Below are 26,584 nucleotides of genomic sequence, written 5' to 3'. Positions count from 1 at the left end.
ATCAGGGTTTGAAAGGAAATGTGGGGTAAAACTATATTTATGTTGAACATATTATAGACAAATGTTTTGAACAACTTCTATCCATTTTCATTTAGTCTACTATTTTTACTCCTTATTCTTTGACTCTAATGTTATCTACACATGTTATGGATGCATATTCCATCCTTCATTGTATAAGTCCAAACCATCCTCTATTCCACGTCTTGTCTTCAAGAGGTTCTCCTCTCATTGCCCTTCAATATAATAATTTTTCAATATATTCTTACTAGTTTTTCCACAACCATCTTATATTCTCAATCCTGTCAAGTTCAATTTGGCCAATAGTGAGTTTTTTATTATCCAACACTTTAATCCATAAGCCAAATGTGTCAAACTATAGTTTTAAGAAATTTATCTCAAAATCTTCGCGTATTCTTTCCTTGCATATCACACTTGAGAAACATTCTATTTTAACCACAAAATATTAAATATAAAAGTTATATCTACATATAGGGGAAAAAATATCCACATTTAGGGGTTGTTTGGTAGCATGATTTAGGTCGGATTTGAGGCAGATTTGAGCGAAATCCAGCCAAACAGCCTAAAATGCAAAACCAAATCTCACAGCAAATGAAAGCCGCCGTGGCGGAAAATTCCGCCTTTTCATGCTAAATCTCGAATTTCCGAAATCATGCTTTTTGCCGGATTTACGAAATCCATTAGCTCAAGAGGAAGAGTACTCCGCTCTGTAGCCAAACAATCACATGAGATTTAATAGGATTTATGATGAATGTTACCAAACAGTTTTCAGGATTTAGGCCCCTCAAGATTTTCAAAATCCAGATTTAGATGATTTATGAAATCCTACTTAATACAAATCCTTGGTGCTACCAAACAACCCCTTATACTCTCATTCTTTTATGTAATGATATATAAAAAATGCTTAAAACTATTACACCAAGATATCATTAATCTTTTAATAATATTAATAAATAATCATTAATATCATACCCACTAAAACTTATATCATACACGCCACCATTGCAATATTGATCTTAAGTTCTTTTTCTTCCACACATTTTCTAGTGTTCTAACTTGCCAGATACTCTAATAGATGTGTCAAGTGTGAAATGATTGATGTTTTACCCACTTTTTGTTGTACAATAGTGCCAAAAATGAGGAGAAATTTTTCTGTGGAGTCCAGACAGGAAGAACCATTCAGACATGTGAGTGTACACACTGTGTACAAATTTGTACATAGTGTATATCAACTTTTTCTACATACTGTTTATACACAGTGTATACACTCACAGTCTAGATGGATCTTCCTGTTCGAATTCCGCACAGAATAACCTCTAAAACGAGAGGAGAACACCTTCAAATAAAATTTAGAATACAACAGTTATTCTTCCCAATATAATGTATGGGTGAAATTAAAACGTTCTGAGTTAATATACATAGGAAATTTCGCCAGATAAATGTATGACAAACTTTCATCATCAGAAAGAACTAGTCAGTTCATGTGAATCGTTGATAGGATTAATAATAGGCACTACAAACCATTCATAAAATTTTCATGAAAAACTTTGGAAGGGTATCCTAACACACCTCTCTTCATATCAGTAATATCAATCTTCTCTACAAGTTCCGCTTCCATCCTCCTCTCCCCCCATGTTCTCACTACCTGGTTGTCTACCTACAAATGGCACAGAAATTCATCTTATTACACTCTCTCTTTACTAGTCATTTACTTCCTACATTTCCAAGAAAAACCAGACTGACCTCATCCATGCTAATATGAACGAGGTTCCCTATTAGCCTCAAGCAGCATTTTTTGCCTGTTGGACCTCCTCCATCTTCTCAGCCGTCAGCCTCTCCGTCGCATCTCTCTTTGCCTTCAACAAGAAACATAACTCATTAACATTCTGATTTACGATGAGAGCAAACTCGAGAAAATAGAAAACAGTGAAATTTGAATCAACCACCCAAACGAAGAAGAGAGACAACTCACGATCTTCAGCTGGGCGATCTCTTTGTTTATGAGAATAAAGTCCTTTCAGCGACTGTCGAGCTCGCATTTCCCTGAAAAACAAGCGGACCAAAGTCCTAAATTCATTAATAGTGAGAAGGGAGCAGGCATCATGAACTCAAAGGTGGGATTTTTTGAGATTACGTTGGTGCCACTCCTTCCTTGTAAAGGCGTATGACCTCATCGACGAGCTCAACGGCAGCGCTGCGACGGCGCTGCAACTCCGATACACTCCTGGTCATTGCCCTTGTCCTCGCGGAAGAGCTTGATGTCGACCATTCCTTCCCCTCCACTCGGTAGTTTGTTTACAATAGAAAGAGAGAAAGAAAGCAAGCAAAAAGTGCGCGAGCGACGGTGAGGGATCGTTGACGAAATAAGATATATGAGGGAGCGAGGGGAGGATCGAAGGAGAAGAAGATGAGTGTGGCGGCTAGGAGAAGCCAGTGGGGTTAGAGAAAGCCCTAAGGAAAGGGAAAATGTGAGTTCTTTCTCTCTCTAAACTCCTACCCAATAATAAGTCACCACGTGTAAAACATAGCCACGTTGCCTAAAGTGGGTGGGCCCTTTGTCTATCCACGTGGCTAGGTCTAACTTCCGGGTCTTGTCAAGCAGAACCATTTCTCTATCTTTCCTGTATGCCCAAAATTCCCTCCTGGTGCGTTATTTCTCCATTTCTCTCCAAAAAGTTTCGGTAGAATCTTGTTCTTTGCACATTCGAGGTGGATTGTATCGAATTCTTCATCTAATGTGTCTTTGTTGGAGAGATTTTTTCTAGATCTAAGTGGAAGAGAAGTGAGAGAAGAAGAACACCGGCTGTATATTCGGCGAGGTTGTCTGGCGATTGAGCAGAAGATGCTGCTGGAAATCAGCGGCGAAGATGAGGAGAAATGGCTTGCCGAAGGAGTCGCCGGTCTCCAGCACAACGCCTTCTTCATGCACCGCGCTCTTGTGCGTGCCGCTCCCAAAACCCCAAACCCTAAACCTGATCGATTAACATCTCGATTCCTATTTTTGCTTTCTCTGCTGTTTGATGATTGTTCCCTTGATTATAATTGAAGGATTCCAACAATCTGCGTGACGCACTCAAGTACTCGGCTCAGATGCTTTCCGAGCTGCGCACCTCTAGGCTCTCCCCCCACAAGTACTATGAGCTCTGTGCGTGATCCATGTCCATTTCGTATTTCTGAAAACCTTCGGTTTTATGTTTTATCTCTTTCTTTCTCTTTCAATTTGATGAGGCTATTCTTCTGTTGGAAGATATGAGGGCATTCGATGAACTCAGGAAGCTGGAGATGTTCTTCAAGGAGGAGACAAAAAGGGGAAGCTCGGTGATTGATCTTTACGAGCTTGTCCAGCATTCTGGGAATATCCTGCCTAGGCTGTAAGATAAAGTCATGCTTAGACCTTGTCGGGTCAGGTTTTAATTTTCATGACATTTGAGCTTAAATATTGAACTCATATAACAACCCCATAAAACGTTGTGTTAATAATGTCTATGATTCAACCACTTCTGAACTTTCAGCGATGTTTTTAGGCGGTAGTTTTTTTTTCTTCCCTTTATTTTGATTTAAAGAGTAGCATAACGGGAGCTTGTTTTTGTTTTTATGATTCCATAGTTATTTCTGGTGCATGACAAGTAATTTTTGTTTCCATTTTAATTATTGCTGAGCTTCATTGTATAAAGTGTTATTTTAGGCTCTATCATGATTAAGTAATGATTCTTTTTTTTTTTTTGGCATTTATATGTAAGGATTGCTGATTTTCAGGTATCTCCTCTGCACTATAGGATCTGTTTATATAAAATCAAAAGAAGCTCCTTCAAAAGATATCCTCAAGGACATTGTGGAAATGTGTCGGGGTATACAAAATCCAGTTCGGGGTCTCTTCCTGAGAAGTTACCTCTCTCAGATCAGTAGGGATAAATTGCTTGATATTGGTTCAGAGTATGAAGGGTAAGTAATTTTAGATTTGCAATCATATTATACCTTATGGTGTTTCTTTCTTTTTGCTTTTGGTACCATATATCTTATATTACATATTTTTCCTTCTCTATGTGGGATGTTTGATACAAGACATCTTAGGGTCAAGAGTTTTCCTGATTTTGAGAAACTACTAATTTGGGCATTTTTTTCCTAATGTTTAATACCAATAGATTAAAATTCATTGCCCACTTACTCTTTGTTAGACAAAAAATTCATCTCTTTTGATGCTAATTGAAAAATATGTAAAAGCTCACTTCAAATGATAATTCTAATCCAAAATTGAAATAAGAAATTTGAGATCAAACTAAAATCACTCAACAATTAGGATTCATGCAGTAAAACTTGATTGTTGTATACTTTTGACCAAATTTCAATCATACGTGAAAAAATAAATCATAAAGTATATAAAAGAAAAAGAATGATATTAGAGTCACCAAAGAAGATCCAAGCCTTATGTTGATACAAAGAAAAAAACTTTTCCTAAAATATTTTAACACTTTCATCACACTCGAAGAATTTATATCTAATCATCAAACATACTTGTGAGGAGTCTAAAATTTTAGTTAAACATTAAATGTCTTTTACATGCATAGAGACTGCCTATTTATAAAAAAAGGCCAAAATTAATAGTTTCTCAAAATCCCGTAATTCGGCTAAAACAACAATTCTTGATTTCAAACATCACAAAAACATCAACCCTTGGCTTGTGGCTATGGTGCAAGATTGTAGGAATTGACAGCCAAATCCCAGCTACAATGAAAACCTCCTAGGAATAGAAGGAAGCAAACAATCGAAGCCCAACAATAGTTCAAAAGTCATGAATAAATTGAAATACGCAGCCAATGATTAATGAAATAGAAGCAACAATGCCTCAAAAGGAAGGTTGGAAAAAGTATGTGAATCACATAGTGCAACAATTATCCAAGAAAAATTTTATTAGTAGTAACCATTTGGCCTTACAGTATAAAAATTGCAAAAGTTAGCAAGTCATTAGTGAACTAATCAACAAATTAAAAAAAAAAAAAACAATGGTTGTACCTATAGTTGAACCAATTTTGCAAATCAACCAACGCAAACTTTGAAGAACACAACACATTTCAATAAAATCGACACTAGGCATAATGACTGCTTGGCTAATGTTACACCATGAAGTTTTAGTATGCTTAGTTTTCCAGCATCTTTAATAGTTGGATTGAGGAATCAAACCCAAAGTTAGGTTATTCACATTCATTCCTTGCATGTTGAGATCTATGCTTTGACACCAAAAAATGATAATGGATTGAGAAGAATGAGTGTGACAACCTGTTCACTTGAACTTTATATGCCTAAGAGGATGTAGTATAAAATATTAGTGGGTTTGATTCTCGGAATACCATAGATACTATCAAGATTTTATAGAATTAGTCTTTATTTACAGTTTGAGGATGAAAGGAAATATGAAATGATCTTCCTAGTGTTCATATGCGCATCTTACAACTGGGAACACTGACCTCAAAGATATTTTTATTGTATTAAAATTGTCCAAACAAAAGAAAAATATTGGAAGGAATATTTTTTGTAGTTATGTAAAGGCTTAAACCAACTAGGACAAGTTGCACTTCAGGAGGGAATAGTTTAATTCACAAGTGAGGCTAGATTTGATGGGCTTAGGTAAATGGAGTGCTCTACTCTTGAAGATGACTTGCTACTTCTTGGTTCTTGCTTGGATTTTGATAGGAAACACTGGTAGTTCAAGTATTTTTTATCTTTCTTCGAAAAACAGAAAGAGTTCTCCACCAAAATCCACACAAAAACAACAATAGATAATTTGTATTATATGATGAAAAGGAAACGAAAAATAGCAAGATACAATTGATCCTCTATTCGAGAGGAGGATCGATCTCTCTCAAATCTCTAGACGCCGTTAGAGTCCAAAAGAAAACCTAAATCCAAGATATCTCTAATTTTACCCAAATTCAAGATGAAATCCTAACCCTTACGAGAGAAACTATTTAAAGCAAAGAAGATTACAAAATCCCTAAATAGCCCCTAATTCAAATTTTCCCTCCCAAATCAATATTTAATTGAGTCTCTCTCAAAGCAATATTTAATTGAGTTATTCTCTCCCAAAGCAATATTTAATTGAGTTGTTCCCTCCCAAAGCATTATTTAATTGAGTCCCTCCCAAAATAATATTTAATTGAGTTGTTCCCTCCCAAAGCAATATTTAATTGAATCCCCTAATTCAAATTGGGCCGGGCTAACAATACTCCCCTCCCAAAGATCCACATTGTCCTCAAGGTGGAAGGATGAGATGCTATTGATAGCTTTCTTCAGCTGCTCTGTTAGTGGCCATGCTATCGTCCACTGGAACCAAGCTAAAGTTTTTCCTTTCAAACATAGGGCCGTTGTAGCTAGTCTCTCCTCCTCCATCTCCCCATTCACCATGAGATACATCCCCACCCGGTACACCCATCCATAAGCATCCTCCCTTTCCAATATTGGGATCCCCAACTTCCTCACCCTGGGATCACTACCATCCAAATTTCTTCTTCCTCCTCTAGTGTAGCGGTTGTCATGATCTCTCCATATTTCCCCCATGTATCGAGGGTGGGAATCCCCCCTTCCTTCCCTTCGCCTCACATGACCTGATCCCCATGGTTCGGCTCATCCCCCTCCTTCAGTCGTCCACTCCCCTTGCCCAAAAGACTTCATAGTGGTCGACCACCCCACCACCTTCACCACGAAAAGCCCTTCTTGTTGTCCTCCCATCCGCTAACCCTATTCAGCTCCTTATCAAAGCCCTAAGAGGTGGCTCTTGACCCCCTCCTTCTTCGATGAGTGGCTCCCCTTGCCCAAATTGCCTCTTATAGTGGTCAGCCGCCCTACTGTCTCCACCAAAAGATTTCATCTTTGTTGTCTTCTTATCTAGAAACCCTGATCCACCCCTTATCGGTGCCACAAGAGGTGGTTCTTGATGAAAGAAACTCCCCTCGTCAGACTTCTCTTGTCTGATCTCCTTTCCCTTCGATTCGGCTGAGTGAATCCCGATCAAATCTTGATTAGGGTTAGCCATCGGAAATGCCAGTGAAGTGTTTGTTTGCATCTCCAAGAGCCTTCTTAACATCTCCTACCCCCTTCTTAATCGATTTTCCATACGGTTTTCCATATATGAAAAATTTTCTCCCCATGTAGAGAACTTCTCCAAGCCGGTTTTAACTTGCTCCATTTCTCCTTCCAACGCCTCCATCTTCTTTGTTGTCATTAATTGGATCTAGGCTCCATTTGCAAAACAGCCAAGAAATCTTATTTTTCCGCCCAAGATAGCGCTCTGATACCAATTTGATAGGAAACACTTGTAGATTTCAAGTATTTCCTATCAATCTTCGGAAAACAGCGAGAATTCTCTACCAAAATCCACACAAAATTAGGAAAACAGTACATAATTTGTATTATATGATGAAAAGGAAACGAAAAATAGCAAGATACAATTGATCTTCTATTTGAGAGGAGGATCGATCTCTCCCAAATCTCTAGACACCGCTGGAGCCCAAAAGAAAACCTAAATCTAAGAGATCTCAAATTTCAGCCAAATTCAAGATGAAATCCTAACCCTTACAAGAGAAATTATTTAAAGTAAATAATATTACAAAATCCCTAAATAGCCCTTAATTCAAATTTTCCCTCCCAAAGCAATATTTATTTGAGTTGTTCCCTCCCAAATCAATATTTAATTGAGTCCCTCCCAAAGCAATATTTAATTGAGTTGTTCCCTCCCAAAGCAATATTTAATTGAGTTGTTCCCTCCCAAAGCATTATTTAATTGAGTCGTTCCCTATCAAAGCATTATTTAATTGAGTCCCTCCCAAAGCAATATTTAATTGAGTTGTTCCCTCCCAAAGCAATATTTAATTGAGATGTTCCCTCCCAAAGCATTATTTAATTGAGTTCCTCCCAAAATAATATTTAATTGTGTTGTTCCCTCCAAAGCAATATTTAATTGAATCCCCTAATTCAAATTGGGCCGGGCTAACAATACTCTCCTCTTAAAGATCCACCTTGTCCTCAAGGTGGAAGGATGGGATGCTGTTGATAGCTTTCTTTAGCTGCTCTGTTAGTGGTCATGCTATCATCCACTGGAACCAAGCTAAAGTTTTTCCTTTCAAACATAGGGTCGTTGTCGCCAGTTTCTCCTCCTCCATCACCCCATTCACCATGACATACATCTCCACCCGGTACACCCACCCATAAGCATCCTCCCTTTCCAATACTGGCATCCCCAACTTCCTCACCCTCAGATCACTACCACCACAATATCTTCTTCCTCCTCTAGTGTAGCGGTTGTTGTGATCTCTCCATATTTCCCCCATTTATCGAGGGTGGGAATCCCCCCTTCCTTTCCTTCACCTCACATGACCTGATCTCCATGGTTCGGCTCGTCCCCCTCCATCAGTTGTCCACTCCCCTTGCCCAAAAGACCTCCCATAGTGGTCGACCACCCCACCACCTTCACCACGAAAAGCCCTTCCTGTTGTCCTCCCATCCGCTAACCCTATTCAGCTCCTTATCGAAGCCCTAGGAGGTGGCTCTTGACCCCCTCCTTCTCTGATGAATGGCTCACCTTGCCCAAATTGCCTATCATAGTGGTTAGCCGCCCTACTGACTCCACCAAAAGATTTCATCTTTGTTGTCTTCTTATCCAAAAACTCTGATCCACCCCTAATCGGAGCCACAAGAGGTGGCTCTTGATGAAAGAAACTCTCCTCGTTAGACTTCTCTTGTCCGATGTCCTTTCCCTTCGATTCTGCCAAGGAATCCCGATCAAATCTTGATTAGGGTTAGCCATCGGAAACGCCATTGAAGTGTTTGTTTGCATCTCCAAGAGCCTTCTTAACATCTCTTCTACCCTTCTAAATCGATTTTCCATACGGTTTTCCATATATGAAAAATTTTCTCCCCATATAGAGAACTTCTCCAAGCCGGTTTTAAATTGCTCCATTTTGCCTTCCAACACCTCCATCTTCTTTGTTGTCATTAATTGGATCTAGGCTCCAATTGCAAAATAGCCAAGATATCTTATTTTTCTGCCCATGATAGCGCTCTGATACCAATTTGATAGGAAAGTAGATTTCAAGTATTTCCTATCAATCTTTGAGAATTCTCTACCAAAATCCACACAAAAACAAGAAAACAGTAGATAATTTGTATTATATGATGAAAAGGAAATGGAAAATAGCAAGATACAATAGATCCTCTATTTGAGAGGAGGATCGATCTCTCCCAAATTTCTAGATGCCGCTAAAGCCCAAAAGAAAACCTAAATCTAAGAGATCTCAAATTTCAGCTAAATTCAAGATGAAATCCTAACCCTTACAAGAGAAACTATTTAAAGCAAAGAAGATTACAAAATCCCTAAACAGCCCCTAATTCAAATTTTTCCTCCCAAAGCAATATTTAATTGAGTCCCTCCCAAAGCAATATTTAATTGAGTTGATCCATCCCAAAGCAATATTTAATTGAGTTGTTCCATCCCAAAGCAACATTTAATTGAGTTGTTGCCTCCCAAAGTATTATTTAATTGAATCCCTCCCAAAGCAATATTTAATTGAGTTGTTCTCTCCCAAAACAATATTTAATTGAATCCTCTAATTCAAATTGGACCGGGCTAACAGATTTCCATCTCCTTGAAGCTTCTTCTCTTCTTAATATCTTCTCCTCAAACAACTTGTTTGATATGCTTCATTCACTCATCTTTGAATGAACTATTTCTACTTGCCTATTAATTTTTGTTGAGGCTTAGGTTGGAGAGAAATCGATGTACACTAACATGAGGGAAGGGTAACATGCACCAAAGGGGGATCCCATAGGAAGGGGATAAAAAGGAAGAAGAAAGAAGAGAATTTTGCAAGCAATGAGTTTTAGAAGGACCTTCCATCTCTCACCCTCAAACACACCCATGCTCTCCTTTTATAAAGGGAGTCGTGACTTGTTATATCAGGAATCACTGAAATAGAAAATCACAATAGTACCAAGATAATGTGAAATAAATAATTTATTATTGTTCTACATTAATTCCCTCATGGTTGGAAAAATACCTCTTCCAAAGGGTTGCTGCTATAGACCACAATAGAGTAGGCGGTGGAACTTATTTATGTGCATCTTTGAGGTCATCTTGTAAAATATGGCATACACACACGAATAAAATTACAAGCAGTAGATCAAGACAAGTGCAAACATGGGATAGTCTTTGATAGGCAATGAATGATATAATTCTTTGGCAGGGCATTGGAGGTCAAAATGGAAGCACAAACTTAAAATCAAGAGCAAACACTTAGGAAGAGAACTACCTGGCAATTGTAGATTATCCTGTATTGCAATCTGAATTATCTCAGTAGCAGTAACAATCTTTGTAAGTGGTGTACATTTTTGCTTATTCTTAGGTGCATCAAACATTCATTATTGAAGGCTCTGGCTCATGCTCTTATGTAATATTAATCACTTGCATAACTTGTGGTTGATCATTATAATCATCATCCTATAACTTATCTTTTTAGATTCATGATTATCTTCATACACATCCCTAATTGGTCCAGTCCAGTTTTTTAAATTATTTAGTGTTTGTTGAGATTTTTTTGACTTGTGATTGTGAAAATGCTTGCTGTGTTTCATGCTCAACCCTTGTGGTGTTACAAAGACTTGTCTTTTGTTATTTACCAGATACATGTTAGGATGATAATACATAAGAACACATAGAGTAATGCTATTCATGGTAGTTATAATGCAAATCTCAATGTTGATATGATATAGTTCTAAGAGAATTGTAATCATGGTACCCTCTATATTAATTTTAGGATTTGTTGTGAATGTAAAGATTGAGCAGATCCATCATTAAATCTATGAAGAAAATTGTATGTTTCTTCAATCTTATAATGCAAGACTTATAAGCAATAATTTATTGAATCATTATATTAAAGGAGAATTTGACTCTTAACAGAACACAATGGAGAAAAATGATTCAAGTAGCCAACGCCGTGTAGTGGGATAAAGGCTTGTTGTTGTTGTTGTTGTTATATTATATTAAAGGATTCATATCGACAATTTTTGCTCTTGTTGAATCATTATTTAGCAAACTTAAATTATATTCCAAATAAATTTTGTCAATGAAGATGCTTATGAATTTGATGAAACATATCAATAAAAATAATGACAACAATTTCCTAATGAATAGCAAAAAATTTTGCAATGCCATTGGCGAGTTATAGTGGTTGTCATGTATCTTTCTTGTATAAGCAATGCATCTAAAATAACTTCATCTCCTTTGATGTATCGACACCATGGTAGTAGATAAATCCTAAGCTTAAACCAAGGTGCAAAAACTATATAATATCATAATTTGTAAGATAAAAACTGGCCTTTAATCAGATGTAAATTGTCATAGATGGCATTAAAATTAGGGGTGTCAATATTTGACACGACACGAAAACCCGACCCGATTTTAAAACGGGTCGGGTTTGGGTTCACGGATTTTTGTAAGATAAAAACTGGCCTTTAATCAGATGTAAATTGTCATAGATGGCATTAAAATTAGGGGTGTCAATATTTGACACGACACGAAAACCCGACCCGATTTTAAAACGGGTCGGGTTTGGGTTCACGGATTTTTGTAAGATAAAAACTGGCCTTTAATCAGATGTAAATTGTCATAGATGGCATTAAAATTAGGGGTGTCAATATTTGACACGACACGAAAACCCGACCCGATTTTAAAACGGGTCGGGTTTGGGTTCACGGATTTTTGTAAGATAAAAACTGGCCTTTAATCAGATGTAAATTGTCATAGATGGCATTAAAATTAGGGGTGTCAATATTTGACACGAAATTGTCAAAGATTGCATTAAAACTCAAGAGGATTTATTTGGATTGTATGCAAGGAAAGTGATTACATCTAAGGATACATGTCCATATAGGATTGTTGTTGGGTTGAGTGGTGATAGAGTCATTTGTTTTCAGCCTAAGTGGTGTATCACCAGGAGCACAGGATAGCAGAAAACGTTCAACAACCTCAATCCAGGAAAGTTACACCTAAGCATGGAGGACCGATCACAATGAACCAATTTATTATTTGGTTATTTTATTTGATTGTTATGTGGGCATTATATATGTGTTAGAATTTTGTATAGTGGATGTTTAATTGTATAAAATTTAGATTTCAAGACTTTTAAACTTAAATTTTAAATGAAATGAGGGTATTTATATATTAAAAAAAAGATATTATTATTTTTTATTTGGAATGAGGGTTTATTTGGATTGTATGGAAGGAAAGTGATTACATCTAAGGATCTATGTCCATATAGAATTGTTGTTGGGTTGAGTGGTGATAGAGTCATTTGTTTGCAGCCTAAGTGGTGTATCACCAGGAGCACAGGATAGCAGAAAAAGTTCAACAACCTCAATCCAGGAAAGTTACACCTAAGCATAGAGGACCGATCACAATGAACTAATTTATTATTTGGTTATTTTATTTGATTGTTATGTGGGCATTATATATGTGTTAGAATTTTATATAGTGGATGTTTAATTGTATAAAATTTAGATTTCAAGACTTTTAAACTTAAATTTTAGATGAAATGACGGTATTTATATATTAAAAAAGAGATATTATTATTTATTTATTTAATTAATTATAATATTTAAAGGCTAGCCATGGAGGTTAGAGGAAGTTATTCTTAAATGCTGTTTACCCTCTTGGGAGGAGGTTACATGTAATTACATGTGGGGCCAGCCACCATAACTCTTCTCTCCTTTTGTAATTCAAATTAAGACCTTTGTAAACACTTATAAAGTGTGTTTTTTTCTGGATTGAAAGTTTACAAACATTTATTGACAAATTTTTTGAGTGAAATCCAATTAATGGTAAGGCTTGATGGCCGACCATAGAAGGGAGATTTGGTGATCTCTCTCATCTAGTCATCTTTAGTGAATTGATTGGTTTTGTATCTTTATATTTTATTGAAATCTTTTGTTGTAATCTTATTTTGCCTTATCTCTACTGTGTTTAAAACTATTTCCATAAAAAAAATTCCATAAAAATTTCCACTTAGATCCATAAATAGTGGTCGGCCAATCCTAGGCTCAAAAGAATGCTACTATGGTAGGTTGCGTGTAAGTTTGGAAGTACGTGCGGCATGAAACACAAAGGAAAAGGTTGTATACATGAGCTAAACATGCAAACAAGGTTTTCAAAGGTTTCAAGTACAAATGTTTAAATAGAGATAAACACAATGTGTTTGCAAACAGAGAAGGCTGTAGACATTGGAGTGAGCTGATTGTGGGGCAATTCGACTGGGATACGGTTCTATTGACAAGACTTGATTGCATTTTGAAATGTCAATAGATATCTATCCAAAAGAGTATGATAAATATGACTTCTAAGCTCTGATGCCAAAAATAATGTTTATCCACAAGAGGGAAGGGGAACAGGCATTGAAAGGAGGGACCTAAGAGGTAGGAAGTGAAAAAGTAGGAAGAAGAAAGGTAAGAATATAGCCGCAACTAGGTTTAGGAGGAAGTTGGGTTTTCATTCAATCAAGCATAATAAGTAAAACCCCTTTTAAAGAGGGACATGCGACTTATTACATTAGGAACCACATAAAATGAAAATTTATAATAATGTCCAAATAATGCAAAATAATTTTTACCCTATTCTACCATTGTCCTGTATTAAAGTCCTTGTGGCCAATTTTTACAAGGCAATGTTCTCGTCAAGAGAGAGAATGAGTGAGACTTAGTTGCCATGATTCATCTCATTGAATGGTTGAAGTAAATGATGAATTGATGAATGAAAATTGATTAAAATAGACCCCATTATATATTAATTGGTTGTATATAAAATAAATAAATAAATGTAATGAAATTTTTACTGGCCTCTCTTTTTTTCATGTTTTGCGTTCTTTTGAGAACCCCTTCTTGCAGGATTTGAATTTTCTAGTTTGAATTAAGCACTCTTAACTTTAAGTTGTATCCTCCATGTTGCCATCATACAGTCTCCTGTACTCCATAGATCTAATTTCACTCTTGGGCTTTGCCTGCCTAGCATTGAGTTTGTCTTCTTGAGTTGTTATTTTTTTGCTTGATATGGCTAATTCTAAGGCTATCGCATTGTTGATGCACCCTTCTAGTTCATCCATTTTGCTTGTTTGGCTGATAACCAAACGCAACTTGCTTGGAAGAGCCTGCCTGATCATATTTCCCTTTATTTATTCTTTCGTTGTTTATTTCTCTTTCAGAATTTTTTTTTACTTCTATAACCTCCTTTACCCGCTTCCCTTAACTCCTGATATATATTTCCAGTGATTTACCTGTCCCCATTCCATAAACCTCTGCCTCCTTGCCCCTCTTATGAAACTTGCCCACCTCTTTAATATTGTTTTAACAATATGTTAGTACTTAGATTTTAGTTTTTATATTTTGTTTCCTAAAATATGTGCTTGTCCTTCATTTTTTAGGCAAGTTGATTTCTCCTCGTCTTTGGTCATTTTATATCTTTGTCCCATGTCTTGTTCACTTTTTTTTGTTTTTCAGTTCAATTAATGTTATCCTTTGGATCACCTTCTTGGTCCTCCATCTGCATGCGCATTATTCTAGAAGCAATAAATTTTAAATGTTGGTCCTTTTTTTTCCCATTTATTTATTGCCCTTCTTATGCCATGTTTTTGCTGATGTACTTTTTCATCTGCTATATTGTGGAAGTTAGTACGTAGAGTATCTATCTTCATACTGCTTTAATTTCCCATAATTCAGATATCATGTAAATGTTTCTCATTCCTCCTATCCTTTCTCCTCGTGTTGGTGTTTAAGAGATGCTCTTTCAAGTAGAATGAGGCAGCATATTTGAATGAAGAGCTAACTCATGGTTTTATGTTTTAATATAATCACGTGATCATGAAATTCCATCTTGTTTGTTTGAATATTATTGCTCATGAGCAACTTGGTCTTCTTATGTCATCAACCATCCAAATTTTCTTTAAATATTTTTCTGGAAATTTCTTTGGCCAGGGATGGGGACGGTGTTATTGATGCTGTTGAATTTGTGCTTCAGAATTTTACAGAGATGAATAAACTATGGGTCCGAATGCATTATCTGGTTGGTTGGTTTATGATATTGCATTATACATGCCTTCAATTTAAATAAATATCCATTTTGCGTGCCAGCATGCTCAAATGTGACAGCTTCACTAAAGTCCATATTTGCAGCTGCATTATGTTTGGAATGAATAATTTTTTAATGTTATGTTAGGTGATCTTGACTTCAGACTCAAATTGTACTTTGTGGTCTGCAGGGACCTGTTCGTGAAAAGGAGAAACGTGTAAAAGAGAGGAGTGAGCTTCGAGATCTTGTAAAATCAGATTCTCTAAAGATAATGAATAATGAAGAGAGTACAATCCAACTTCATCCATGGAGAATTTTCATCTGTAATTTTTGTTTTCTTCCTTAGGTGGGCAAAAACCTCCATATTCTTAGCCAAATAGATGGTGTTGATCTTGATATGTACAAAGAAATTGTGCTTCCTAGGGTATTAGAGCAGGTTAGTATCTTCCGAATCATTTCACTTTCAATTGATGATGCAATACAAAGTTATTATGTTTGCAACTTTTCGGGCAGGTAGTCAACTGCAAAGATGAACTGGCCCAACATTATTTGATGGATTGTATTATCCAAGTGTTTCCTGATGAATATCACTTGCAGACTCTTGAACTGTTATTAGGTGCATGCCCACAACTTCAGGTAGTTTATGGTGTGCTATGTCATGATTACCTTTGATGATGATGTGTGTGTGAATTTGTACATCTACTACTGTTATATATGCTTTCTTGTTTCATATAAATACTGAACTATGTTTTTCAGTTTTTTTTTTCAGAAATTTCTCTATCATAGATTTCAAGCAATTTCATTATTAATTTTACTTGCACAGTTTAGATAGTATTTTAAATGAAACTCATTCAACTTATTCATTTTTTCATCTTTCTGTATGTTTCATAATTTTAACTCTTTTTTATTCATTTTTTATGTTTTTTCATTAAATTTTTAGTGTATGAATCTTTTGATAATGCACCAATTTGTTGAACCAAGTTCTCCCATTAATTACTTGACTGTAATCGATATTTCAGATTTTTTACTTAGTTTATGGCTTTATGCTCGCTGGGTAAGAAAAACAGAAGTTAATGTACTTTTTGCCTTGGTAATGACATATTTTACATTAGAACTAGTTTAATCCAAAATTTTAATATTTTTGTGCTATTTATATAATCCTAGGAGTGCTTCTAATAAGAAACATTCAAAATTAAGGAATAATAATTATAGAATAATTACAATAGTCCACAAATTTATGAGGTAATAGAATAATAATTATAGAATAATTATATTAATTCACGAATAGATGAGATGACACTAATATTCCTATAGATCACTAAGTTGGTATGGAGTGAATAAGAAAAGTAGAAGATTGCTGGGCTCGATCAAGGTTTAAAATTGCATAAATAAGCCTCGAGGCATTTTTCGTCCGTGAGGCGAGGCGTAAGCCTCACAGACGAAGAATTGCGTAAATGAGAATTTAAGAGTTTTAGCAGGTAAATAACAATCGCCGGCCTACTTCAATATATTGCGGTCTGTAGGGTTGTATGGGAGAGGGTTGAAGGCACCTTCCATGTATGAGTTGCGAACATGAGTTTTGAAGGAGCTGCAGAACACAGAGGAGAGTATTGATGAGATTAAATGGACATGGAGTGAGACTGGTGTTACCATTATGATAAATTTTGGGCTAGTGTGACCTATGCATATTGAGCACAAGACCCTTAGTACAAGTTCTACGTTTAGTGAATGCCGAGAAGAAACCAGCCATGGTTTTATTTATTATACTATGGATGAGGCAAAGTAGTTGATTGCACATAACTTGGGAGGATAGGAGGCAAGTTATAAAGAGATTTGGGATATCATTGATGCTTGGTGGGAGGTCCAGTTAAACTGTCATCTACATGCAGCGACGTATTATCTAAATTCTCAATTTCAATATTCAGAGAGGAAACATTTAAATCCGGCGGTGAAGCTTGGCTTGTATCATTGCATGGAATGACTAATACCAGACCAGACTGTTAGAGAGCTAGCAGATTTAGAACTTGTTATATTTCGGAATATAGAGGGATTTTTTGGTTTGCAAGCAGCAAAATCTACTATTGCTATATGGTCTCCAAGTATACATATTTTTGCAAAGTATCTATACATGCATAACACTTTAATATCTTCTAATTATCATTTTTTGCAAAGTACAGTTGACTGGTGGATTCAATTTGGTGATTCCACCCATGAGTTTTGCTGTTAGAGTTTTGGGCATCACTTATTCTTTCTTTAGGTGTGAGCGAAACTGAAGTACATATAGTCAAATGCAAACAAAGAGAAAAAATTAACTTTCAACACTCAGAATGAACTCCCTTGTATATATTATATGCACAACAAGAGGTTGAGAGATAGGAGGTTGAGGAACAAGGGGTTGAAGGATGATGAGGACCCCATTGGTGTATGATGATGTGGCGTCTAATAATGAGTGGTTTATAGATGATGAGATAGATTTGTTATTATCAGACCTATAGCTAGAGGATCGAAATGTGGACGTCTTGAGGGGCGAAGCAAATCAAGAAGGCACATCTACTAGTACCACACCATACACATCCACTTGTTCTACAGCACAACAAGCAACTAAAGGTATTCCACAACTTCTTATATACTATTTGATGGGGACATCAGATCATCATGGAGAGTTTATTAGAGACGCGGCCGACGATTTACGGCCACGATCGAGTCGTTATATTTTTGAGTCGTTGATGTATTTTATTTTCATGTAGCTTGTTATTTGCTTATGTGGCATTTAGAGTCGTTGTATTTTTTTTATTTAGTTGCTTATGTGTTTTCTTTCCCGTAGTACCCCTCTCATGGGAGCTATCGTATGTAAGCCCAAAGGGCGTTTGTGTCTTTTGTTTTGAGTCATGTTGTAGGAGGCTATTTAAAGCCCCATTTTATTCTATTATGGTTAATGAATGATTATTTGAGAATTTTGCTTTCTTGCTTGGAGCATTGTGAGAACTTGGAGTTCTAGTAGAGAGAGCTTCCTTGGAGAGGAAGGAGATAGCGCAATACCCACCAACTTAGATAAGTCGAGTTCGTGGTTCTTTCTTGATCCCCTTTACTCTTCTCCTATCTCTTTTTCACCACCCCTACTTGCCGGTTTCCTCCACCCCACCGACCCTCCTCCCCACATGAACCTCACGGCCCAACATCCCACCCGAACCCCTTCTCCCCTGCTAAACCGCCGACCACCTCTTCCCTAGTCGCCGACAACCTCTTCCCTAATCTACCGGCTACCACCTCTCCTCCCTCCTTATTTTATTTGTTTCCTATTATGGTTTATTTGTAGTTCACTGTTGATCGTTCAAGTCAACTTATGCACAAATTTGTTTAAGTCCCCTACGTTCATTCAGGTTCAAATCAAGTCCCCTGTTGTTCAAATCAAATCTCCTGTAGTCTTGTTCAATTCAAGTTATTCTTGGTCGAGTTTGAATTAAGTCTTCTGCTCAGTCGCTCGAGTTCGAGTTCAGTTCAAGTCTCGTATATTTGTTCATTTGAGTTCAAATTAGGTCCCATGTGATTTATTTTAAGTTTTGTGCACTTCAATACAATTTTTGACAGCCTCCCATCATCTCCCCCGTTTAGGAGAAATATGAGAGTCATAACCTTCCCCTCTACGCTACGCGAGTGCTTCAAATAGGTTTCAAATTACATTGTGGCCACATTTCTTCAATCCCCACAATGCTACAAGAGCGCTTAAGGCTCTTCGGGGTACATGTTTGAAGAAGCGCAATTTTCTCCCCCCCCCCCCACCATATTACGTGAACGTTTAAGAATACTTAGTTTCATCCCCGTCATGCTACGTGAGCGCTTCGAGGCCTACCCACCTCGTCGAGAGCATGGCACCAGGTTACCTCCCACCGTGCTATGTGAGCACATAAGGTGGTCCGCCGGCTCGCCGCAAACGTCGAGAGTGGGGTTTAAGTTAGGAAAGTTATACCAGCACAGAGAGACCACGATGGTGGTGTGATGGCGACGAAAATATACAAAACTTGTATTTTTCTTCTTTTTCTCTCTTTCTCTTTCTTTGTCATTCTCTTTTTTCCCCGCTTTTTTTATTTTTTATTTCTCTTTTCTTTTTATCTTTCTCTTTCTTTTTTTTTTTTTTCTTTGCAAACACACACATATATATAACATTAATTAATAAGAATTTAAAATCAAAGAGCACCCCAATTAATGCAAGTAACAAGCATGTGATTCATGTGGAATTTGGGCAGTTTTGGTGGGATGATTTGAGTTGATGAGGTGAAGGTGGGGCTTTTGAGTGGAATTTAGGCTGTATATTGGCTAATATATATATATATATATATATATATATATGAAGTGGGCAATTAACATGACAATACTCATTTTTATTGAACAGGAAAGAGAAAAGTGAGTAACAATGAAGATATGACATTCATAGATACAATTGGAGAAGAAAATTTCCTTGAAGACCCATTTAGTGATGGGACATGATTTGATTTGATTTAATATGTTCTTTCTTATTTGTACTTTGGGAGTTTTTATAGACTTATATTTTGTGATTCTGTACTTTGAATTATATTATGTGATGCATATATTATCTATTTTCTTATTTTCCACTAATTTCACTTGTCATTTAGATGTTTTTATTGTATGATAGAATCTTACTGTTATTTACTTGCTAAAACCCTTAAATTCTCATTTACGCAATTCTTGATCCGTGAGGCTTACTACTCACACCGCCTCGAGGCTTACGCCTCGCCTCACGGACGAAAAACGCCTCGAGGCTTATTTACGTAATTTTAAACCTTGATTTTTCCATAGTTTAGCAAGTCTTTTCCCTATTATGTTGTACTTTTTATTTCGTATATTGCATCTCATTTTGCTCTTACCTGGTTTTTAACATTTCTTCACCTCCTAAATGCAGGCTATTCTGTAAAATCATCAAAATTTGTCATCAGTTATTCAAACCATTTGTTTTTCATGCCCTCTTGCTTTCTCTTATTTTGAATTTATTTGTGTTCACAAATATTAATTGAGTCGTAATCTGCTATAAGTTTATATTTAGTGTAAGCATACAAGCTTTATCGATTAAGAAAAAAACTTCATTTGGCTGGTAAATCATGGATAGAATTCATGCTGTTGCGTATGTCATTCATGGTCTATCCTCATAGGTCTTGTTCACTGATTTCTGTGGGACCTTAATCAAAGCACGAGTTTTTTTTTTTCCAGTTGATTCTTAATCTTCAAACTAAACTCCCGTTCCTCTACATACAGAGCCCTACATATATAGTTTAGGAATCATACATATCTGCATCATATATTCATACGTGACCTACATCACACAGGCATTACATAGAAATTTTCACCCATTCTTCAGCTAGCTTAATTCAATCCAGTTTCACTCTTTTTGAGCCAGCCCTTGCTTGTTAATCACTTTGTTCAATTTCTTTACATGCCCAATCTAACTTAAGAAAACCATTTTTTTTTTTTCGCCCAATCTTTTGTCTTCCGGAATAATTCAAAGTCCTATAAAAGCATCTCGATTTAAATGCTCCTTTTAATTGGCCTTTTGGATTTTAAAGTTGTTTGGCTTGGTCTGTGGTTATCATTATGATTTTTTTTTATCTATGCACCTAGTGATTGGTGAGACCTATGTGGATTTTTCTCTTGATTTTGCTTAAACAATTAAAGGGTCATGATTGTATTCACACTGAACATATCTGGTAATACTTATATAGTGTTTCACTGTTTTTATCGGATAATCTTTGAAACTTCATTTGTATTCTCTTTTTCAGCCCACTGTTGACATCCTGACAGTTCTATCTCAGCTTATGGATAGATTATCCAATTATGCTGCCTCTAGTCCGGAGGTGCGTTTCCAATACTTTTCTTAGACATTATGTTGTAATGATGGTTTCTCATACATGAATGGTGCAGGTTTTACCAGAATTTCTACAAGTAGAAGCTTTTGCTAAATTGAGCACTTACATTGGAAAGGTAAATTCTGTGTTTTAGCCCTGTGTCATATTATTCTTGTAAGAAATTGATGTGAAACTACTAGGAGTTACGTTTAGAAATTAGAAAGATAGTTGATGAAAGCTTTGCTCACATAAATTTATTTCTAACACGTAAAAGAGAATTAAGAATTTGAAAAATTCAACTTGCTTAGGCAAAGACGTGCAATAGAGAATAACCAAAACATTTCTTTCAAAGTTCAAGGCAATATTAAATGCAAAGTACACATAACATAATCCAATGTTTAACAATGAGAGGTTCACCTCAAGGGCCTTCTCACTCAACTACTTGTAGGCTTTTATCGGAGAAAGATGAACCATACGAAGAAAGATATTACCACTAGGAAGATGGCGCCGAAGAACTTCGTTGGTGGAGAGTTAGCAGGTGGAGATGAGGGTGGTGGGTGGCCGACGATGATCCAATCGTAGTCAGAAAATTGACCGTTGATGACGTGCGCAAGGACGGGAAGAATTCGATCGAAGTAATCTTCAATGGCGTCGTCGTCTTCAAAACCCACGTCGAAGAACGGAGATCGTAGAATGTTGATTTTACCGTTGGCGTCGAACACAAGTCCCCATTCAAATTCGGGATCCGCCATGAATGCTTGAAGTTGTGAGAGAACTCCAATGAGAAGAGGCGAGATATGAGGTGGTGAGGGAGAGCCCTTGTGGTTCACGAGGAAGGAAGAGGGAGAGGAGGGGGCGGCGGGATTCCCAAGGAGAGAGGGTGAAGCCGGCGGGTGCAAAGGGAATAGGCTAGGGTTTGGAGAAATTAGGTTTAGAGGATTGTAGGGGGGATTAATCAAAATCTGAAATTTAGTTTCAGTTTTGATTAGATTGGGAGGGAATTGACTTGAATTTTGAATTTCAAATCAAATGCATTAATGTCATAAATGGTGGAATTAAGGAGGGGAGCCAAGAGGGGGAGGCCGGCGGTTTTGGAAGAGAGAGGGGGAGGAGTTTCAAAACAAATTCTGAAATAAATTTCAGGATTTGAAATTTTGGGAGAGGGATTTATTTGAAATTAAATTTTAATTTCAAATGGGGGAGGGGTTTAATGTGGCAATTAATGAGGGGGGAAGCCAAGCATGGCCGGCGGGTTGAAGGGGGAGAGGGGAGGAGGTGGGAGCAAGTTATGAACCTTCCAAATTAGCTCTTTTGCATTAGAAGGTTTGATTATGGGATCCACTTCAATTTGAATTTCAAATTGATTTGAATTTGAAAATTTTCCTAATTTGGCTTTGACAAATTAGGAAATTTTAGAACTCAATCAATGTTGAATTTTCAAATTTTGAACAAGTGGGGGATGGGGGAGGAGGCCGACGGTTGAGTGGGTTGGGGGCGGGTGGTGGAGCTGGGGTGGCCGGCGGCCAAGGAAAGGACTAAGGCCGGCGGGTTGGGGAGAGGAAGAAGAGCGGGATGATGGAGATAGACCACGAGTCACGGACTCTTCCAATGACTGGTGGGTATTGCTTTCGCCCTCACCTAGGGCTCTTGTTCTCCTCTCTAGTGCACCACAAGAAGAAGAAAAAAGAAGATAGCAAAAGAAGTTTTCATTCAAAATATTCATTAACCAAATACAACAAATGAGACCACTATATATAGGTCTCCACTTATGAAAAAGAAAAGTACGAAATTGCCCTCTGGGCTACAATAACAAATAACTCCCCACAGGGGTAAAAACGAAAAACAGTAAATAACTAAATAATACATCATGACATCTGAAATCAAAAGTAGAGGCACTGAATCGTGGTCGTCGATCTGCGATTCCGTCGTCAATAAACATGTCGGTAGCGTCTGTTGATGTCCTCATCATAAATGAAGCAATATGTTTGGAATTTTTTTTTTTATATCTTTCTACTTATTCAGCTTTTGTATTCGTCTTTTATGTACATATTATATTATATTCTTTTGATGAAGTTGAATGTAATCCCCTTGATATGCTTTGTCCTGCAATACTGATTCAATGCATGCTTGCATGGCAAGTGATAAGAAATTTATGAAAATGCTGCAGTAAGAAGAAAAAAGAAACAACTGAAAGCTTTTGATAAAAATAAATTGAATGATTTAAAAAGCAATTACGCATTGGCCTTTTTTGCCACTGTACAGGATCTATTGGAACTGCTATAAGTTGATTGGGACATTCTCCTGCCCATCCAAGCAAATGACTGAGTTGACGGTTTGAGAATAAGGAAGTGATTATAAATTAATTAATGTTTTACCTTCTAGTTCAATAAATGATTTTGAGGGATTGAGCTGATAGAGGATGAGTGGGCTTTTTGGTAGAGTGAGACACCCATTGCTGGCAATCTGTAACTCAAATCTGACAATAAAATGCCAGTACTGAAAAAATCTAACGTACTTGCACTAACCAAAAAAGAAGGTAACTTGAATTATTGTTTTGTGGGATTTGAAAAAATATTTACTATTATTAGCATGAAGACCACCTGCAACCGTCACTATGTGGGAACATCTTCACTTTCCAGCATGGTCCTCATTTTTCTTTATGCTCTTTGTGCAAGTTTCGATATGTTGGGGGATGAGGATTACAAGTTAGAAAACATACATATGCTCATCATTATTATACCAGTAATTAAATCCACCACCACATGACTTTTTGTATCTTTGCTCGTATCATGTGTTCAATATTTTAAGGGTGCTTTTCAATTGTTTTCATTTAGTGAACAAGTATGATACATAAATGATTCAAAGTTATGAGTTGGCCATTAGTAATTTTTCTTTTCTTCTGTAAATTAATATTCCAACCTTATCCATTATATTCACTTTTCCTATTGCCAGGTTATTGATTCGCAGAGTGAAATGCCAACTTTTGGTACCATCGGTTTATATGTCTCACTGCTCACATTTACTCTTCGTGTCCATCCAGATCGTCTTGATTATGTGGATGAAGTCCTGGTAACTCCAGATCCTTTAATATATAATGCCAAAGATGCAAGTAAAATAACCAACTCCTTTTCAATTTTGTAAAAGGGCGCTTTTGATATTGCTATTGCATAATTCATTCATCTGGACATTATTCTTTGTCGGTAGGTTTTAAGAACAAATTTAGTAGTTTGGAAAATTTATTGCAGTCATGATAAGCATCCTTTGAACTAAGCTCATAACATGTGATTTTTTTTCAAATTAAGTTAGTATGGTCACTATTTGAAATTCATGAATAATAGCTTTGCTTTATTGTTTTGAAAATTTTGGCTTTTATTAGACCTGAGTCTTTTGCTTGATATAACTGTATTTTTTTCTAATATAGGGAGCGTGTGTTAAGAAAATATCAGGAAAACCAAAGATTGAGGATAGCAAAGCAACTAAACAAATAGTTTCCCTTTTAAGCGCTCCACTGGAAAAGTACAATGATATAGATACCGCTTTAAAACTCTCTAACTATCCAAGAATCATGGACCATCTTGATAATGCCACAAAGAAAATCATGGCAGTGGTTATTATTCAAAGCATCATGAACAACAATACTTGCATAGCTACCGCTGATAAGGTAAGTTTATGCATCAAACCTTTTTTCGCTGATAAGGTAAGTTTTAAATCGAGATTGCTTCATTTCTTTGCTAGGTGGAGGCATTGTTTGATTTAATAAAAGGGCTCATCAAGGATATGGATGTGACTTTAGATGAGGTAGATCTTTGTTCTGTATTTGTGATAATAATTCTTTTTCTTCGAGCAATTGTTATGAATTGGAATCCTCACCTTGTAGCCTTCATTTTTTTCTCAGCATTAGTTAATAGTGAATGTTTAAACCGTCTTAAAGGTTCCTGACATTTCATCTCCCTGTTTACAGTTTGATGAAGAGGATTTCCAGGAGGAGCAAAATTCTGTTGCTCGCCTCATTCACATGTTGTACAATGATGATCCAGGGGAGATGCTGGAGGTACCTTCTCATTATTTTCATAAGCTTATTTGAGATCTTGTTGTATATGAGCGTGCATCATCACATGATTATTTAAAACTTGATAAATTATAAATGGCTGCTTGAGTCTTTTTCCCCCTTTTTTGGTCCTCTCCCAATCCCCAACAAGGTCCATATTGTCTTTATATGCTTTTTAAATAAATATTTGATCCTTTTTCAGTTTAGGTATTAACTGGCAACAAAAATTTCTCTTGCAAGGTATCACTTGTCAACTATAAGCATGCTATATCTTTTTTAGGAAATAATCACTCATTATTATTATCCTTAGTTAACTTTACTATACTCATAATTATGTATGGAACACAACTGGGTTAATAATCGCTCGGATTTAACATGCTTGAAATTGAAATCAACTTGCTTCTTCTCAAAGATGGTTTGCTGAAAGTTAGTTCTACTCAACTCAAAATCAACTTTATATATATTACATATGCGCATCTCTATGTATGTATTTCGTAAGATCCATGTGATAGGGAGGATTAACTTGAGGGTCACCAAAGTTGAGCCTGATGCAACAATGGTCAAGCAGGTTTTCATGCAAATAGCTTAAGCTTATGGGTAAGAGTCAATCATTTAGTATTTTTATATCAAAATATTTTCAATTCTACAATGTGGGACTGACTAAACTCAAAGCTCGACACATGTTAATAATGTCCTCCCCATGTGAGAGTATATAGCGGGTAATAGAGAGGATGAGAAAAGGGAGGCTAAAGTTGGGCTTGAATTTGTTTTCAACTTAAAAGTGTATGCTTATGGTTGAGGGGTCAACCATTTGATATATACCACATATTTTTCAAATTTACAATGTGAGACTCAATCTAAAGTTTTATATGCCTAATCAAATGAGCTCGCCACGTGAACTATTACTCCCTCAAATAAAAGGTTTATCAATTATCATACCCGAGAGCTAACTATTACTCTCCCTCAAATAAAAGATTTATCAATTATCATACCCAAGAGCTCTCTGTACCATTTGGATCCATTGTGGGAGTTAAGTCTCCCTTGCAATTTGCTCTGTCTTGGTATATATCAGTCAAGCTCCGTTGGAGCCATAATTTGCATAAATGATTTTATCAAAGCCAACCCAATGGCTTTGAGACCATTTGATAGGGAGGATGAATTATGAGTTAAATTTAGATCTAATATGTCAGCGGTCAAAACTCATTTTCAACCCAAAAATTTAAATGTATCGATGAGAGCCAAGCGCTTGGGAATTCTATATCAACCCAAGATTCAATTATCCTATGTGGGACTACATTCAAACTTCATGTGCCTTAATATGTTAAGGCTTTAGAGGCCTAAAGCAACAAACCTTTCTAGACGCTCGAGTTGATAAGTAAAGTACAATCAAGTCCTTGAAGCAGAATACAGAGCTCCATGTTAATGCATGCTTCAATGATAATTAAGGCTTCGTTTGGGATGGCTTTTTTATTGCTTCTTAAAGTAGCTTTCTAGTACAAAATTTTTAATTTTTGTATTAAAAAGCTGCTTTAAGAAGCAGTAAAAAATCCGTTTCAAACGAAG

At 36.5% G+C, this 26,584-nt stretch overlaps 1 protein-coding gene across 3 annotated transcripts in view; it reads left to right on the top strand.

Moving 5' to 3' along the window:
* The first annotated feature begins 2,599 nt into the window (after nt 1-2,599).
* LOC110099665 (vacuolar protein sorting-associated protein 35B-like) overlaps nt 2,600-26,584 on the top strand; it is a 45,473-nt gene continuing 21,488 nt past the window's right edge. Inside the window, exons 1-15 of one of the 3 annotated variants that reach the window (XM_020826878.2) lie at nt 2,600-2,663; nt 2,784-2,956; nt 3,067-3,163; nt 3,266-3,389; nt 3,775-3,960; nt 15,025-15,112; nt 15,309-15,365; nt 15,465-15,554; nt 15,632-15,754; nt 20,908-20,982; nt 21,050-21,109; nt 23,926-24,042; nt 24,395-24,634; nt 24,709-24,771; nt 24,935-25,024. In XM_020826878.2, the coding sequence (XP_020682537.1) occupies nt 2,861-2,956; nt 3,067-3,163; nt 3,266-3,389; nt 3,775-3,960; nt 15,025-15,112; nt 15,309-15,365; nt 15,465-15,554; nt 15,632-15,754; nt 20,908-20,982; nt 21,050-21,109; nt 23,926-24,042; nt 24,395-24,634; nt 24,709-24,771; nt 24,935-25,024 (1,506 nt within the window). In that variant the 5' untranslated portion in view covers nt 2,600-2,663; nt 2,784-2,860. The other 2 variants (XM_028699996.1, XM_028699997.1) reach the window with 2 other exon arrangements.

This window comes from Dendrobium catenatum, unplaced genomic scaffold (assembly GCF_001605985.2).
Source record: "Dendrobium catenatum unplaced genomic scaffold, ASM160598v2 fragScaff_scaffold_1427, whole genome shotgun sequence".
Classification (NCBI taxonomy): domain Eukaryota; kingdom Viridiplantae; phylum Streptophyta; class Magnoliopsida; order Asparagales; family Orchidaceae; genus Dendrobium; species Dendrobium catenatum.
The sequence above is the reverse complement of the archived record's forward strand: the minus strand, read 5'-3'. Positions and strand labels throughout refer to the sequence as shown.